The sequence below is a fragment of the Haplochromis burtoni genome, unplaced genomic scaffold, assembly GCF_018398535.1.
Source record: "Haplochromis burtoni strain Fernald_Lab_line unplaced genomic scaffold, NCSU_Asbu1 Contig_389, whole genome shotgun sequence".
Classification (NCBI taxonomy): domain Eukaryota; kingdom Metazoa; phylum Chordata; class Actinopteri; order Cichliformes; family Cichlidae; genus Haplochromis; species Haplochromis burtoni.
Window position 1 is genome coordinate 236,239 of NW_024582750.1, and position 15,084 is coordinate 251,322.

Below are 15,084 nucleotides of genomic sequence, written 5' to 3' on the forward strand. Positions count from 1 at the left end.
GCCTTCCTATCAGTTCTCGTATGACATCAACAAGGTACAGTCCCGATCAAAAGTTTAAGACCACTTGAAAATTGGCAAAAATTCATATTTTGCATGGTTGGATCTTAACAAGGTTGCAAATAGAGCTTCAACATGCAACAAGAAGAAATGGGGGTGAGACAAAACATTTTTTGAGCATGCAATTTTTTTAAAAAAACAAACAAAACAACAACAATTAAACTGAAATGGGCTGTTTCTACAGCTGATCAAAAGTTTAGGACCACACCTCCAAAAATCCTGTTAAACGCAACAGAAATCAAAGTTTCAAACATGAACTCAGTAATCAGTAGCTCCACTGTTATTATTGATCACTTCAATAATTCCTTGTGGTATGCTTGATGCAAGCATTTCCATGAGGTGAGTGGGAACAAGTGGTGAAGACGGTCGCACAAAGGGCATCTGCTGTCTGGAACTGTTGTCCATTTTTGTAAACTTCCCTTGCCATCCATCCCCAAAGGTTCTCAATTGGATTTAGATCAGGGGAACATGCAGGATGGTCCAGAAGAGTGATGACCTCCTGGAAGAAGTCCCTTATCCTGCGGTCATTGTGTGCTGCTGCGTTGTCTTGTTGAAAAACCCAGTGGTTACCACACAGACGAGGGCTCTCAGTCATCAGGGATTCTCTCTGCAACATCTGGACATAGTCACCGGCTGTTTGACGCCCCTGCACCAGTCTTCAGTCTCAGTTGCCATCTGATGGTTACGGGGCTGCAGTCGGCACCCAACAGCCCGACAGCCAATTGGATACTCCGGCTCAGTGCTGGTGAATTTTTTTGGGTTCTTCCACTTGACTTTTTTGTTCCATAACCGTCAGGATCATTTAAGAAAATCCTAATGACTGTCTTACTGCGTCCCACCTCAGCAGCAATGGTGCGCTCTGAGAGACACTGCTTATGCAGTTCAACAACTCCCCCATGTTCAAAAAGGAGAAGGCTTTTTGACTTTGCCATCAGAACATCATGACAGTGTGGCTACCTTACAGAAAATGGCAATAAATCCACATTTTTGCACAAATTTGACCTTTTAAAGGCATGTGGTCCTAAACTTTTGATCAGCTGTAAAATAGCCTGCTTTAGTTTAAGCGTTTTTTTCAATAAATTGCATGCTCATAAAAAATGTGTTGTCTCACTCTTATTTCTCCTTGTTGCATGTTGAAGCTATACTTCAAACCCTGCTAAGACTCAACCATGCAAAATAAGATATTTTTTTTGCCATATTTCAAGTGCTCTTAAGCTTTTGATCAGGACTGTACATTTACCGAGAGGACTGCTGGGTAAAGATATCTTGGAACTGGATAACTGGATTTTTCTCATTTCAGACCATTCCAATGGCTGTGCAGGAAAATCAGGCTGTGTGAGATTAATGATTCAATCCTCTTTCTTCCTTATTCTGATGCTCAGTATGAAATGCAGCAAGCTGTCTTGACCATGTCTACATGCTTAAAAGGCTTTGAGTTGCTGCTGATGTAAAAGGCTGATTAGACATTTGGATTATTGGGATGAGCAGTGGAACAGGCGTACCTAATAAAGTGGTTGCAGAAGGTGTGTAGCGTGGCTTTATTTGACTGTACAGTAATTGGTGCTATGTTCTCAGATTTTATATATTTTCTGTTTTGTTTTCTGATGCATACAGTTTCACGAGTATCATTTTGATTTTCTCCATTTCATCGGTTTTGTAAAGCTGCAGAAAATCCTTCAGATTTAATTTTCATGTTGGAACAATTTTTACTCTGTATTAGGCCTCCAGTTTTGTCAGTAAGGTTATGAGAGAAAAAAAAAACATTTTAAGGACTCATTTTAAAAAAGGGCAGTGAAAGGTTTTTATTCATTCATCACAGAGTTCAAGTTATTGACTGACATATGTTAAAAAGGTTTGAAGGAGCTGGGCTACAGCAGCAGAAAACCACACCGGGGGCGTGTCTGTCAGCTAAGAACAGGAAATTTACAAACTGACTCACCAAATTGGCCAACAGAAGATTGGAGAACGCTGTGCTTTAATTCCTCAACAGTCCCCAGACCTCAGTCGGGCTGTAGTAGAGCACCTCTGGCATGATGTGGTCAAAGAAGAAATGTGGATGAGCAGCTGACAAATCTGCAGCAACTGTGTGATGCAATCCTGTCAATATGGAGCAAAATCTCTGAGAAATGCTCCCCACACCTACCTGAATTTGTACCACAAAGAGTTAAGGCACTTTTTACAAATCAGTTTCACTGTTACCACTGACAGTTTGTTGTTGTATTTGCTCTTTCAAAAAGTTTGAATTACTCTGATTGAAAACACAAATGCAATGCTGCACAATACTCAAGAAGGTGAACGATCTAGAGTTGTGACTGAGAAATGTTTCAGTGAGTTGTCAGATTCAAGTGAGAAGTGCATCAACGCAGTAATAAATATCTTTAATGTGTGTGTGTGTGTGTCAGTCCACTGTCACTGAGTGTTCAGGAGTCTGATGGCTTGAGGAAGAAACTGTTTTGCAGTCTGGCAGTGAGGGCTCGAATGCTCCCGTACCTCCTTCCAGAAGGCAGCAGAGCGTAGAGTGTGTATGAGAGGTGTGTGTCGGGTCCTCCACAATGGTGGTGGCTTTGCGGATGGAGCAGGTGCTATAAGCATAATATATGAATGAATGCATGTACACATGTGAATCAAGAAAAGCTGTAAACTTCCTTCTACTTGTACTGCCTTCACCCAGTACGTGACCTGCCCAACCAGAGACAATTTTTTTAATCTCTAAAGCAATTAATGTATGTTACCTATATTTAATAATAATAATCTATATATACTTAATATTATGCACATAAAGTGCACACACACACACACACACACATATATATATGTGTGTGTGTGTGTGTGTGTGTGTGTGTGTGTGTGTGTGTGTGTGTGTGTGTGTTTCTCAGTCCGCTTTGTGTTGCTGACATGTAATTGTCTGATTCGATATTTTGCATCAACGAGCTGCATATACTTCTGTAGACTTTTTGCCTGTTTATGCACATGCACATTTGCTGTTTTGATTTCAGGAATTCTCTAAAGTTTCAAATAAATAAATACATTTATGCACTGTTACATTTCACTTCTATGTCTGAACTTTTTTCTTAACTTTTTTTCCTCCACAATAGGCATTTTAAAAAACATGGTGCCCAAGTCTTAAAACGTTGTTGGTGTTAAAATGTTTTCATTCATTGATCGGAGAGCTGATGTGAAAAGGGTGAGTCTATGTTGTGAAAAATACCTGAGTTATGAAAAGTGTTTTGAGAAACGCGCGTCAAGTGATCGAGAAAATGTGTGCGTTGTCTAAAGCTTTTGTTTTGAAAATACAAGTGCGTCTTCCGTTGACGTCGCCTAGGTGTTTTCCAGGTAAATTTGGTCGGTTGTATGCGCTTAGACACATGCCGGAGTAGGAGCTGTTAATGATGTGAGTCCGCTGATATCAGCAGATTTGTGGCGAAATATAAAATATTTTTTATAAGCTCGCAGGTGAGAAATTACACGTGTTGTTGTGACAAGTCTGTTTGACAACTTGACGTTTTATTCGTTTTATTTGCCTCCTGGGCTCTGAAGAGGAAGTTTATTTAAATAGTCGCTATCACAGCCTCGAGGTCGGAGCGATGTCTCTGAGCGATGAGTTGACTGTTCTGCTCCTTCTGATCAGCGGGGTTTCTGCTGTGATTGGTATGTAGACCCTTTTAAGTACTCATCTTAGAATCACTGTTTCTTCAAACCTTGGGATCAATAAAATTGACAAGTTCATACACCGAAGAGTACATACAAAGTTGATCTGTTTTGCGCTGTTTTAAGGGCAATCATTAATCATACGTTCACTTAATAAAGTTTTATTTATGTCACCATGTAATTTAAAGTTCCTGGCATGTGTCTAACGAGCTGAGCACAAAAGGAGAAAAAACTGGTAAAATGTGGACATTGTTGCACGTGACAAAAACATGGTGATAAAAGTAACAATCAAACTGCTACAAATATGTAAAGACTATGACTTAAAAGTTGTTACAACACCCAAACGACGTGAAGGTTAATGAAATTGGCATGCTAAAAGCATAGGTAACGTGTTTATGCAGTGTGCTGTCACTTTTCTAATACATTTGGATAATCAAACACTTCATCCTCTTTGAATCTCTTTGAGGTGAGACCAAAAATCTAAAGGAAAATCTTTTATTAAATGAATTCAATTTAATTGAACAAAATGTTACACTGGTCTTTAATGTCACCTGTTGGAGGTTTGGACCTCTCCCCCTTGATTTCTAAGATGTTTGAGGGTTTTCTTACGTGTGTTGTCCTTTCCAAATTTCCCCAACAGTGGGACTTGTGTTGACCAGGCCAATGTACCCTGAATGTATTTTTTTGTTGTTGTTGGGAAATTAAAATGGGGATTTTGTGCTGTTCTTGAGAGCACCTCATCTATTTGACAGGTGATCTCTCATCATCCTCAAACACTTTCTGACATGATGTATTCATGGTTAAGGGAATGACTGCAAGCTGTCCTGTTCCTAAAACAGAGCATTTACAGCCCTACCTTTGACTCGTCTGTCCATAGCACAGTCTGTCACCACACCTGGTCTTTTCCTGTTGCTGGAACGCTGTAGTTTTCCTCAGAGTTCTTTTTGAATAGCAAATTTTTCTAGTGAAGGTTGGATTCATGCCCTTTTTCTGTGTGTACTATTACTCTAACAGTTACAGAGCTACCTGTAGATGTCTTGCTGACATTTTAAGCTCTTAAAGATTTCCATTTCCTTCAAGCATCTGTTGTTCTGATGAGTTTGCTTGAGCAAGCAATGCTGTTCAGACTGGACGTCTTTTTCTGCTGTTGTTGTTGTTGTTGCCACGCACCCTTTCTCTGGAAGACTGCTCCAGCCATTATCTATAGGCAGTACAGTGTCCGTGAGATGTCGTTATTATGATTTCAAATCACTGTTTCTGGGAACTCATCTCCAGACCTGCTAATTTTGATAGCAGAAGCTAAGTTGATAGCGATTTGTTAATGATTTAAGGAAAAGGTGGGCGTGGGTGTGTTTGGGAATGTTATGTGTTTTTAGACTTTGTGATACTATGAAAATATAAAGTTATAAATGTGATCAAGGTCCAGGCTGCTGCTGAGGTGATGTTCATATAATTGTGGCCATTTTACAATCAGTTTAATTAGTAATCAGGTAGCTCTGTCCCTGCTTGCTTCAAATCTTTTCACAGAAACTTTTAAGAACAGTTTCATTTAGTGGAAAACCTTTTGCTTAAGTTGTCATTTCCCTCTCAGATGCTTTGTCGTTCTATTTATAGGAACATAGCTAACCGGTCCTGTTGTGGCGCACTGACATTCTTCAATGCTGAACCACATGTCAGCTAATTTTGATCAACTGCAACACTAAACTTCCCTTATAAAACAAAGGTCAACTATGGGCACTGTGAGTGTTTGCAAACTGTACTGTGAAAGAGGGTGAGGTCTTGATAAACCTGCTCTGTCTGATAAAGGACGGTACCAGCTACAGTGCGTGTTCCACAGAACTGAACGAGTCAGTTGATGACACTCTGATGTCCTTGTCCTCAAACTTTAATTCATCAAATCAAATACGTGTATGTTTGTTTGTGGTTGGTTTGGTGGCGTTCATTGGAATTTCAAACATTATAACTATTATATGACCAACCCAGGTCCATCAAGAAAAATGTTTTCTCTGAAAGTTGACCTGCACAAACAATCTGACCTCCACCACATCCTACACATTTGAGATGAGGTTGTTTGGCTGTGAACTGCAGTCATTAACTTTCAGTGTGTTCACATCAACATCACTTTATTGTTTTTCTTTTTCAAAGAGGTCTCAAATATCACCTGAAATGACAAACAGCAATGTGGCAAATTCTTTGATTTAACCTTGTGTTGGGCCAAGTCATCATCAATGATGACCGCAAAAAATACCCCCTAACCCTCTGACCCTATGGTATCAAAATATGTTTGTTTGTGTTGTTGTTTTTTAGCTTTTAAAAGGTTTAGATGTAAGGTTTACAGCTGCACTTCAGGGCAGTAGTATGAATCAAGCAATAGACAGCAGACAATCTTTAAAACTGATCATTTCTATAGTCGTTCAACTTTCTTAAACACGGGACCGTCTCATGTTTCCACCATCAGTCAGACACATGAACTCTGTGCAGGATTATTAAATAACATCTAATGGGATCGGAAGTGGCAGGTTAATTCTTGCCCTTTTGGAATGATTCATTCATTTAACTTTAGCTGTAACAACTCATATTCCTAGATGTACAGTAATTTCCCATAATAGCATGACCGAGTTCTACTACTTTTAATAGGAAATAAGACAGCCCCCAACAAGAACTCTGTAACTATGATCTACCTAACAGTTCAATCCTTGGAGAGAAATAGTAAAGCTCTATTACTTTTGGATTGTTCTTTAGCCTTCTACACAGTTTCACCTCAGACGTCTCTCACAACATTTAAAGATTTAGAATAACAATCTCAAGGCCTGGATTCTTGACTTTCTAACTAACAGGAATCGGAGTCCAGATTAATAGAACTCGTTTCAATCAACTGGTTCCCCACAGGGATGTGTGCTATTGCTATTATTTATCCTGTACATAGCTATGTGCCACAGCAGGTATGGCAACAGGATCATGTTAAAAGTATGCAGATGACCCTGTTGTTAGCTGACTCTAGGACAAAGCGATCAGCTGCTGCACAGTCCGTGATGACTTTGTGAATGGTGTGATGAGTTGTACGTTCAGGTAAACATATTCAAGACAAAAGATGCCGTTAAATTTAGAAAATCTACACAACAGGTCAAGTTAACTGAAGGTCAACTGCACACTTAACTTTGAAGCAAACTCTGCAGCCATGTGTGTATTTATTCTTTTTTAAGGCGCCTGACACCTTTGATTGTTGTCTGTGGCTGTTTTGAAAATGAGCATTTGAAGATGGATGGCTCATCTACTGCAGATGGAGTCAAGGAGCTTGAACCTGAGCTGTTGTCCTGAGAAGCACACACTCGTGATATCTTTCAACAAAGATTATATGATTTTGCAAAACGTTCAAAGACTGATAAGTTGTTAATACCAGCAGTGAACACAATAAGCTCTAAAGATTTAGCAGTTTATACATTTTGGTTGGAACCTGATGTGGAAGTGTTTGATACTGGCTGTAGTTCTCCAGTCGCTAAACACTTTCTGCAGTGTGTGTTTCCTCTGGACTGTAGTGCCGTTTATCTAACTAAATTACTGTTGTGTGAAATTTGTATAAAAACACATAGAGATGATCTTCTTGAATATAATTAGAAAGCCCAAAAAAAAAAAAGTAAAAGTTTCAGTAGCGCCTACTTTCTGTGGTCCACACAGTGTCATTGTTTTGGTTGGTAGTTATGGACAGCATCATGTTCCTGGTGTAATTAACTTTCACTATTTCTGCTTTAAAGTTATCTTTGCTTTCCGAGTTTGCTTTTCATTTTGCATGGATCAGTAAAGGCTTTAATGTAGCTTTTCCGCCCACACCCAACGTTTTTGACAATTACCTTTGGATCCTTGTTTTGCTTAAATGTTGATGTTCACGCCCTTTAAGACTCAAAACAGGTGAGACAGATACTGAGTAACAACGTGAAATGCTGGAGAGGAACCAGAAAAACAACAGCTACATCTGCCATTGTAAGTTTACCTTGAGAGAAAGTATGTGTTAACACTCCCTCTCTTGTGAAATCCGACACAGGAACAGCGGCACGGTAACTGCATAGACTGTTCGTGTCTGTGCAGATCTGATTGGCTCCAATGATAAATGTGTTTATCCAGCTCTGACAGCACGTATGAAAGTTGAAATTTTAACAAATGTTTTCTTTGGTGTAAAACTAACAACATCCACCCCGCTAACAACATCCACCCCGCTAACAACACGCAGCAAGCGGAGGTGTGGATATGATGAAACTTCAGTTCCTGTGTGCAAATTTCCCAGAAGAATTTCCCAAACAAAACAAAACAACATTGTAGGTGGCAGATTGTTTTTTTTTTTCTTTCTTATGTCCCCTCAGCTCTGAGGGTGTAACCAGGCAACCCTATAATAAGGCTTGATTACATGATTCAACCATGTAATCAGTGGGAGGGCCACTGATGCAGTCAGGTGTTTCTATTATTGTGTCCACCCCATTTATAGTAATGATGGTAAGCTGAATATTTCTCTCCTTCATTTCTTCGAATTTCTGAAAAGTTCCCAAAGAAAAATAAAGTCTGACTTCTGGTGGAAAACGCTCTGAACAGGATATATGAAATAAATGTCTCTTTCCTCTTTTTCTTATTTGCAGTTTTACCTCCAACAAATGTAAGAGTGAGCTGCCAAAATGTAAAGGTCTCTGTCCGCTGGGATTACAGAACCCAACCACAAATCTTTAGAGGAACCCTTCATCCATGGTAAGAATGAGCTTTTATAATACATTATGTTCAAACTTATTTGGATTTTACTTTGTGTGATACAGGTGCCTAAATGCACTGCTGTGCTTGTTCTGTTGCTTTGTGCGCTCCCGTTTGTCAGCATTAGACTCTGGAAAGACTTTTTTATTTTTGAGACACTTAAACTTTCTCCACTATATTTAAAGTATTATTCATGGAATTAATCTGTCTTTGTTCTTTTGTTTTTTATTTAGGAATTGTACATTTGAAACCACAGATCACGAGTATGACCTGAGCAACTGTGTCTGGAAATCTGGGGATGAGAGATATCTCAAGTTCATGTATGTCAGTGTAGCAGCTGTACAGGGAGGCATCAAGTCTGAAGCTGAGAAGTCAAATACTTTCTCCTTTAACAGTTTAAAGACAATCGACACAAAATGTAAGCAATGCTGCTAGTAAACATTTGCAGAGCCTGGTTTAAGTGAGAGAGATGGAGATTAAGCTTGGATATCTCTTCTCTTCTTCTTAGGTTCTTTAGAGTTCCCTCCTGTAGAAATAGAACTGAAGGAGAAGATGTCCACAGTAAGTTTCCAGAATCCCCTCAAGTTCTACAAAGAGATGGCACAGAAGGACACGCGTGAATACCAAATCGACTTTACAGTTAAAAATGAACAGGTAAGGGGTGGCTGGCATATACCGCGGAAAATTGTGTGTTGTTATGTGTTTTGACAAATAAAACCGTGATGATACTTATAAGATGTAGTGATTTCATTTTAAGCCTTGCATATTCTTTATGAGGAAAAGAATCAACACATTAATAAACATGAAAGCTGCATGCCACCTTTTAAGAGACAGGTTCATGTGTTTCAACGTGTTTATTGGCTATAACAGAATACAGAATTCCCATGTTCAATCTTTTAGGTCAATCATTTGATAAATGCGCGATAAATGCAGGCTATCTGCTCTCCAAAAAGTTGATTGTGTTCATCTGGACGTAGCGTTTTGTGGGAGAAACGTTTCGTCACTCATCCAAGTGACTTTATTGCAGACAAAAGTTTGCTGGTTGTAAACTACATCTGAAAAATTGAGAGAAAATCAAGAATAAATATGTTGTATATTATATAGTACGTATTTAATACCTGGAGCCAGACATGAGCATGAGCAGTCCACCTGTTGGTAATAACGCACCAATGCGCTACGTGTCACAACCACCATGATCTGCATTATTTCTGTTAATTAACTTGAATAATCAAGACATTAATAAATTCCTCTGTGACTTTCAGAGAACCTTTACAACGTCATGCACAGATGAAAAAATCTGCCAATGTAATAATGTGTCATTCAAAGAGGGTGTGAAGAAGTGCGTCAATGTGAGTGGAACGTTGTTTGTCGGGGTCGGTGGTGCTCAGCAGGTGGAGTTCAGGGAGACAGAGACATGCACGATCCGGGCCCCTACAGTATCACCTCCCCAAAGTAAGTGTTTTTATTTTTGTTTATTTATTGGAGGTGTGGGACAAAGACGAGTGGTTTTAGGATCAACAAAGTTGAGAAACTAAAGGCACAGGCACATCTGTCAACAGGAAGTAGTTCAGCACAGGCCTCATGCAAACTCTGGGTGGGAACTCATTCATTCTATTATTGCAATGTGACTAAAGGTCCAGCTATTCATGAATTATTTTTGTACCTTTATCGATTTGCATCTCATACAATATCCAGATTGTTGGGATACAAACACTGAAACACTGACGTATGTAAACTATATTATTATGGTGACGCCTAACAGTGTTTACTGCAAATGAATTTCACTGTTTACCAAAGTTTTCATGAAGCAGACCTAGAAGGAATACGTCTAAATGTTGGGGAATATTATACTATATTATATATTTAAGGGCATCAGATTTGCATAAAGAGAACAGGTTGGCTGGTTGGATCACGTTTTAACTGGTCAAACTTTAATGTAACTGCTGAGATCTGGGGCTTGTTTTTTGTTTTTGGTGCTATACTGGTGTGAAAAATGGTCAGAATTTGCTAGCGTGACTACATGTTAAATAGATTTCCAAAGGACAATAAATTTGTAGATAAAACATTCTTTTAAGTAGTGTCCGAGATATTTGAATGCTCTGCGTCTGTGAAGGTTCTCATGCTCTGCGTTCAGTCATCATAAGGCCATGGTTTCTACATGATTAACTTGATGGGAGGGCATTCAGAAGAGACTCTTTCTTTTTTTTTTTTTTAATGTAAACACCACAAAAATCAACATAGAAGCTTGAAAATATCCGCTGAGTACTAGAGTTAGGGGTGCAGAATGTCCTGGCAGAACACGTCTCTAATTTGTGAGCACATGTCCTGAGCATCTCACTGGGCTGGTAGATCTATAGTAACTGCAGGCTGAAGATGTTTAAAAATGCAGCCCTGTATGAGTTTATGGGTTGGATTTGTAAATTAGAACCAACTGATGTCGTTTTTGTTTAGTTTGGTTTTAGCTTTACTTTGTGCCTGAATTAACCTTTTGTATGTTTTGTTTTTTTAGCAGGTTTCAATGAGGTGATACTCGCAGCTGTGCTGTCATCCTTGCTTTTATTTGTTCTCATTGTGGTAACAGCTTGCATCTGTAAGCTAAAGGCGTGGACATTTAACCCCTCAGATACTCTACCATCGTCTCTGGTAAGGTGTCAAATAAAAAACTAAACTAAAATAAGCAGGACATGATGACATGATTAGCTGTTTTTTTAACCTTGTGCCAAATGCGTTTTCTGTTCCTGTACCTTGCAGAAGGACAGTGCAGGGAATCAGAGCAAGCATCCACCCAACCCAACCAGACCACACATTAGTCAAATCTCTGTCAAAAGCTTAGGCAGCAGTCAGGACAACCCCGAGGAAACTGTTCTTCTCAAGGACACCGGTCAGTCTGCAGACAACAGCAGTGCTGGCTCTGACTACAACCCTAGCAACTCCTGCTACGCAGAGAGACCGCATTTGGACAGCAGCGATTCTGACAGAAGCGGGACGGATGATGACTCTGGAGATGACTCTGTAAAGACGGAGTGTGTTTCAATTGAAGAAAGGTCTGCTTATGACTGCCCACATGTGATGATGGACATGGGTGGTGGAGACATGGTTACAGGTTACACTGGGAAGTAAGTCATGACTCGGAGGACTGAAGCTGTTTTTTTGTTTAAACTCAGGTCATCAAAGGTTAACAGCCCACCTTTGGAATGTGAGTTTATAACAATATGAAATCTTCACTATATTTTTGCCAGTGGTTACCACTGCACTGACAGACTTGGCTGTCTCAGGGAAGCAAGCTGGACATCTTTGTCTTCCAGCTGTTTTCTGTCGGGTTACAGAGGCAGCTAGCTGGATCTCTGCTGGTTTCTGCCCCTGCATCAGATACAAGGATAATAGGCAACTTTTATATACCGTCTTTTAATCTCTGCTTAACATATACCTCTATATATAAAGTGATCCGGCACAATATTAAAATCACCTGCCTATTATTGTTTCGGGCTCAGCAGTGCTATGTGACAGTGTTTCCTTTCACTGTGGAGTGGAGCTTCTCTGCATTGTGCTTTCTTCGCTACATGCTGAAGAGAAGTGATCAGTTTGGACGTTTTTCAGTGTAGTGAGGTGACTGACTGATGTAGATTAATCCAAAGGAGGTTGTTGGAATATTAACGACTACTTTGATCTATTGACAGCAGTTGCAGTGAAAGGTGCAAATATCTACTGATTGTCAGGGGCAACCATATTATCTAATCTAAACAAATATAATGTATTTGCATCTTTTTGTATTGTGCTCTACGACAATTGCTTCCATTCATTTTCTAAATTTGTGTTGGGGCTTATCAAAGCAGTGTCATAGCGTGGCTGGAGCCTATACCAGCCGACGGTGTGTGTGAGACATTTGGGACAGGGGCGTCCGTCCATCTGTTCTCTTAACTTTATATCTAAGACAATGGAGCCTGTCTGAGACTCACCCTGGGGGAAAGTCTATCATGAGGCCAGTGGCTCAAATAAAACCCAACTATCTATAACAGGGTAAATAAACATGATTGTTTTTCTGTCTTTTTGTTGTATTGACCCTTAAACACTCTTAAAATGCCTTAGAGCCATTGTAAGGGTTTTGCATGAATAGTCAGAGATAAACCAAGGATTTTCCACTCCTGACAGCAGATCTGCAGGTGTCACAACTACCTTTCAATGCTGCTGACGGTGCCACACCTATGCAGCCGGCAAAACCTGCTCTGTAGGCCATGGGTTAGTGCCTTTGTTCTGCTTGCCTCATAAGCACGCAGGTTTGTTGTTTACTTCATGGTTGATGTTTTGTTTTTTTCTATGATGTGGGAAGTGTAAAATATTGTTGTATTTTTGTACAGCTTATATGATCACATTCTCTTTAAAGGTCGGACACTGGAATGATTTTTTAAGTTTTTTATGTGCATTGACCAAGAATGTTTGCTTCCAGCATCACTAATAACATGAAAACGTATCAAACATGAGTTTTTCCTCTGACTGAAACATTTAGGCCTGCTCTCTCCTCAGCACGCGGTCCTTTATTGCATAACAAGAAGGAATGTAAACACATTTTGTCCTGTGGGGATTAGACGGCACGGTAAAATCGGCAGGAACCCGGAAAATTGCTTCTGTCTTGTTTTGATCATTTATTCAGAACTTTTATGATTTTATCGCCAGCAGTGACGACTGTTTATGGCTGGGTGTGACTTGAAGTGTTCCAATACAAATCAAATGTAAGGGGATGCATTACAGGTGAAAAGAAGGAAAGAATTTTCTAATATAACTACTAATCTTCCATTGTGGATTACTTAAAGTAAAAATATTTGTAATATCTATTTTCTGAAATGTAATGATTTTGCATTATCATACATATTTCTTCCACGACACTATCCTGACCAAATACAGTGCTTTTTTTCATTTTGCTCATATTTTAGTGTAAATGCTATTGTCAACAGTTGCCATGCTTTTTAATAAATTGAGTGAATTGCTGCTGAAGTGGACATTTGAACTGGCCAGAAAATGTGTTTTTGTATTTTTTAGTTTTTGTGAAGCATTATTTAAGTTTATATAATATCACATTGAAACTTGCCAAGATAACTTCTTCGATTATGATCCAACCAACAAAAGTAAGAAATACTGGTGTTAAAGGCAACGTGTAGATACATCAGTATTAGGCTTTTGGTTGCTGTCATGTTTTATTTTACCTCAAGTCATATATTTGGATAAAAACAACAAGGTTCTTACTTGCTCACTAAGTTACAGGCATAAATTGTAGGGTACAATCAAAGACGGTAGAAAACACATAATCCTGCTAATTAATAGACTAATAAAAAATTGAACTACTACTCCAAAATGAAGCAAAAATGTCTTGAACAGCAAGCAATCATTTCTTTACATGTTTAAAATTCTTCAGACTCATGTATTTTAGATCATGGTTCATTAAAGCCTTAAAAAGGCAACACTAAGCAAACAACTTGGCAAAGAAACCATTTAAAACGTTGTCTAGGCACGAGTAAGATACTTTTTTTTGCACCACTCAGGTGATTTCCTAAGAGCCAATAACTTGCCATATTTCAGCATGATGTGTTCTTGGAAAAAAAAAATACCCGCTCCTTTTGAGAAAACTGAACAAGTTTTTCTAAGTAGCAGGCCTGAAAAGCTTATCTGCAGATCAGCAGATGAACTCATGTAAAAGTGATGTGGTAGTTCAGAGCAGGTTAAACTGGTTTGCAGTTCAGTGGTGACGTTTACAGTAACGTACTATGTTGAAGTGCTGCCGTGGTGTTCACTATCAGTGTAACAGGGAACATGACAGCATGATACATGATCTGCTCTAATCCTGTTGAAGTCAATTAAATCTGGATGTCAGAGCAGCACAGCTCAGCTGATCACAGCCTGCACTGGCCCTGTAGAAATAGAATCAATAGAAATCACTGCAACTTAAATTAAGTGATTGTTTTCTTCCCCATACCCACTTTAACTCCTGACTTTAGTCATTTTTCTGTTTAAGTATGAAGGCAGAGACACACATCTACAAAGAGCCTTTTTTAAATTTCCTGTTTTTCTCTGCTTGTGCTTCACAAAACTTTACTTCAGGCTCAATCTCTCATTCCACCAGTAAAGATGTGAAATCAACGTAGCGTGGAGAGAAGTGCGTTTCCTTTATTGTTGCAGGTTAGGTGTTTAAAGTGACCCTCTAAATTGTTCTTGTTTGTACTCCACCTCGTTATCCTTATTTGTTGCTCACAGCTCAGTTTAGACATGTGGCTAGCAAACAAGTTGCCATAGCAATGTTAGTAAAATTTGTGCTGGAGCTGATCCCTGTTTTGCTTGATGGGCAGGCCGCCTCCAGCTGCCTGCGTCGGAGCTCATCTCTGTTTGAAGAGGACAGCACTTTCTCCTGTTTCAACTACAGAGCTTCATCAGCCCCTGCTGGTGATTAGTTGGATCTACAACAGCACAGGACTTGAGTCTTGTGTAGCAAACAGTTTAATTCAATTGTATTGATGTTGTTTTTTCTTTTAATTATGCTAAATGTGTTGATCTCAGCCCTTCAGTGAACACCAATGAATTAGTACAAAATGTAAAGTTTCTGAAATGCACAAAAGATAAACATCTTGTATTTACAGTAATAGTTTAGAGATGTTATTAAAT

The 15,084-nt window shown here is 39.2% G+C and overlaps 1 protein-coding gene across 2 annotated transcripts; it reads left to right on the forward strand.

Annotated features, from left to right (window-relative positions):
* Positions 1–3,292: 3,292 nt before the first annotated feature.
* Positions 3,293–13,425, forward strand: ifngr1 (interferon gamma receptor 1). 2 transcript variants are annotated; one of them, NM_001361163.1, is made up of 7 exons: positions 3,293–3,705; positions 8,331–8,436; positions 8,670–8,854; positions 8,945–9,090; positions 9,699–9,888; positions 10,946–11,079; positions 11,188–13,421. In NM_001361163.1, the coding sequence occupies exons 1-7, from the start codon at positions 3,642–3,644 to the stop codon at positions 11,554–11,556; spliced, it is 1,194 nt and encodes a 397-aa protein (NP_001348092.1). In that variant the 5' UTR covers positions 3,293–3,641; the 3' UTR covers positions 11,557–13,421. The 2 variants fall into 2 exon arrangements, with proteins under 2 accessions (NP_001348092.1, XP_005944078.1); XM_005944016.3 differs by having other exon boundaries at positions 3,402–3,705; positions 10,949–11,079; positions 11,188–13,425.
* The last annotated feature ends 1,659 nt before the right edge of the window (positions 13,426–15,084 follow it).

Bases quoted from the DNA above. Each gene is read 5' to 3' on its own strand.
- ifngr1 (NM_001361163.1), top strand. From the start codon at position 3,642: ATGTCTCTGAGCGATGAGTTGACTGTTCTGCTCCTTCTGATCAGCGGG. The intron at 8,855-8,944 runs GTAAGCAATGCT...TCTTCTTCTTAG, and splicing joins AAAGACAATCGACACAAAAT to GTTCTTTAGAGTTCCCTCCT. The intron at 9,091-9,698 runs GTAAGGGGTGGC...TGTGACTTTCAG, and splicing joins TTACAGTTAAAAATGAACAG to AGAACCTTTACAACGTCATG.